The 962-nt window shown below is 46.0% G+C and overlaps 1 protein-coding gene across 1 annotated transcript in view; it reads left to right on the plus strand.

The window, feature by feature from the left end:
* Positions 1-956, plus strand: part of LOC107576005 (FYVE, RhoGEF and PH domain-containing protein 4-like) — a 15,467-nt gene extending 14,511 nt beyond the window's left edge. Inside the window, exons 10-11 of the mRNA XM_016262293.1 lie at positions 72-212; positions 302-956. Coding sequence (XP_016117779.1) covers positions 72-212; positions 302-553 — 393 coding nt within the window. The 3' untranslated portion in view covers positions 554-956. The remainder of the gene's footprint in view (positions 1-71; positions 213-301) is intronic.
* The last annotated feature ends 6 nt before the right edge of the window (positions 957-962 follow it).

Below are 962 nucleotides of genomic sequence, written 5' to 3' on the forward strand. Positions count from 1 at the left end.
GCCGTCATCTCACACAGGAGTGATAAAGCATTCACACTACTGTGCTAAACTTCACTTCTTCTCCCTCACAGATTGAAGCTGCTCAGTTCTCGGGCAACAGTATCATGTGTGGCTTCCTGCAGTACTGCGAGAAGAACAAGCCCTGGCAGAAAGTCTGGTGTGTCATTCCTCAAAAAGAAGCTCTAGTTCTCTACTTATACGGAGCACCTCAGGTCAGTGTGCTTTTATCTCACTGAACCGTCCTATTTCTGTTCCTGCACAGCACTTCCCTTTACTAAACTAAGACTTACTGTCCTCACAGGATGTCAAGGCCCAGTCCACGATTCCTCTGCTCGGCTACCAGGTGGAGGACATCCTGAGACCCACCGACCCTCCCGCGAGCTTCCGACTATCTCAATCTAAATCAGTCCACAGCTTTGCAGCAGAGAGCGAGGAACTGAAACAGCGCTGGCTCAAAGTTATCCGTATGGCGGTGACGGGAGAGGAACCAGAATCACCTGAAGACAACCATTCTACGGAAATCACCCAAGAGCCGAGCTCTAATGGTGTCTGAGCAAACAGAGCAAACTCTCGTTGAAGATTTTAGTACTGACGTGGCAGTGCTGTCGGTAGGAAAAGTGTTGACGCTCCCGTTTGCTGCGCCATCACTGCTGGTCCAGTTGTCCTAAAGTTCCATTTGGATTTGAACGCATCCAGAATATGGGGCTTTAAAGCACATGGATATCAGCTTGACCCTTACTTGACAGATTTGAAGTTCACAAAGGATACAAACAAACGGGGCACATGTGAAGTGTACATGGAGGAACTAAGTCATGCTATTCATCATCACACCATACTGACGCAGCACTGTTTTAAGCCTAATGTAAAAAATGTACAATTCAGAACATTTACATGTTGTATGTATAGCATATTGAGGCAGAAATCAAGACGTGTTGACACCGTTGAAATATATATATATATAT

The sequence above is a fragment of the Sinocyclocheilus grahami genome, unplaced genomic scaffold, assembly GCF_001515645.1.
Source record: "Sinocyclocheilus grahami isolate Dianchi unplaced genomic scaffold, SAMN03320097.WGS_v1.1 scaffold3108.1, whole genome shotgun sequence".
In the NCBI taxonomy this organism is placed as follows: Eukaryota; Metazoa; Chordata; class Actinopteri; order Cypriniformes; family Cyprinidae; genus Sinocyclocheilus; species Sinocyclocheilus grahami.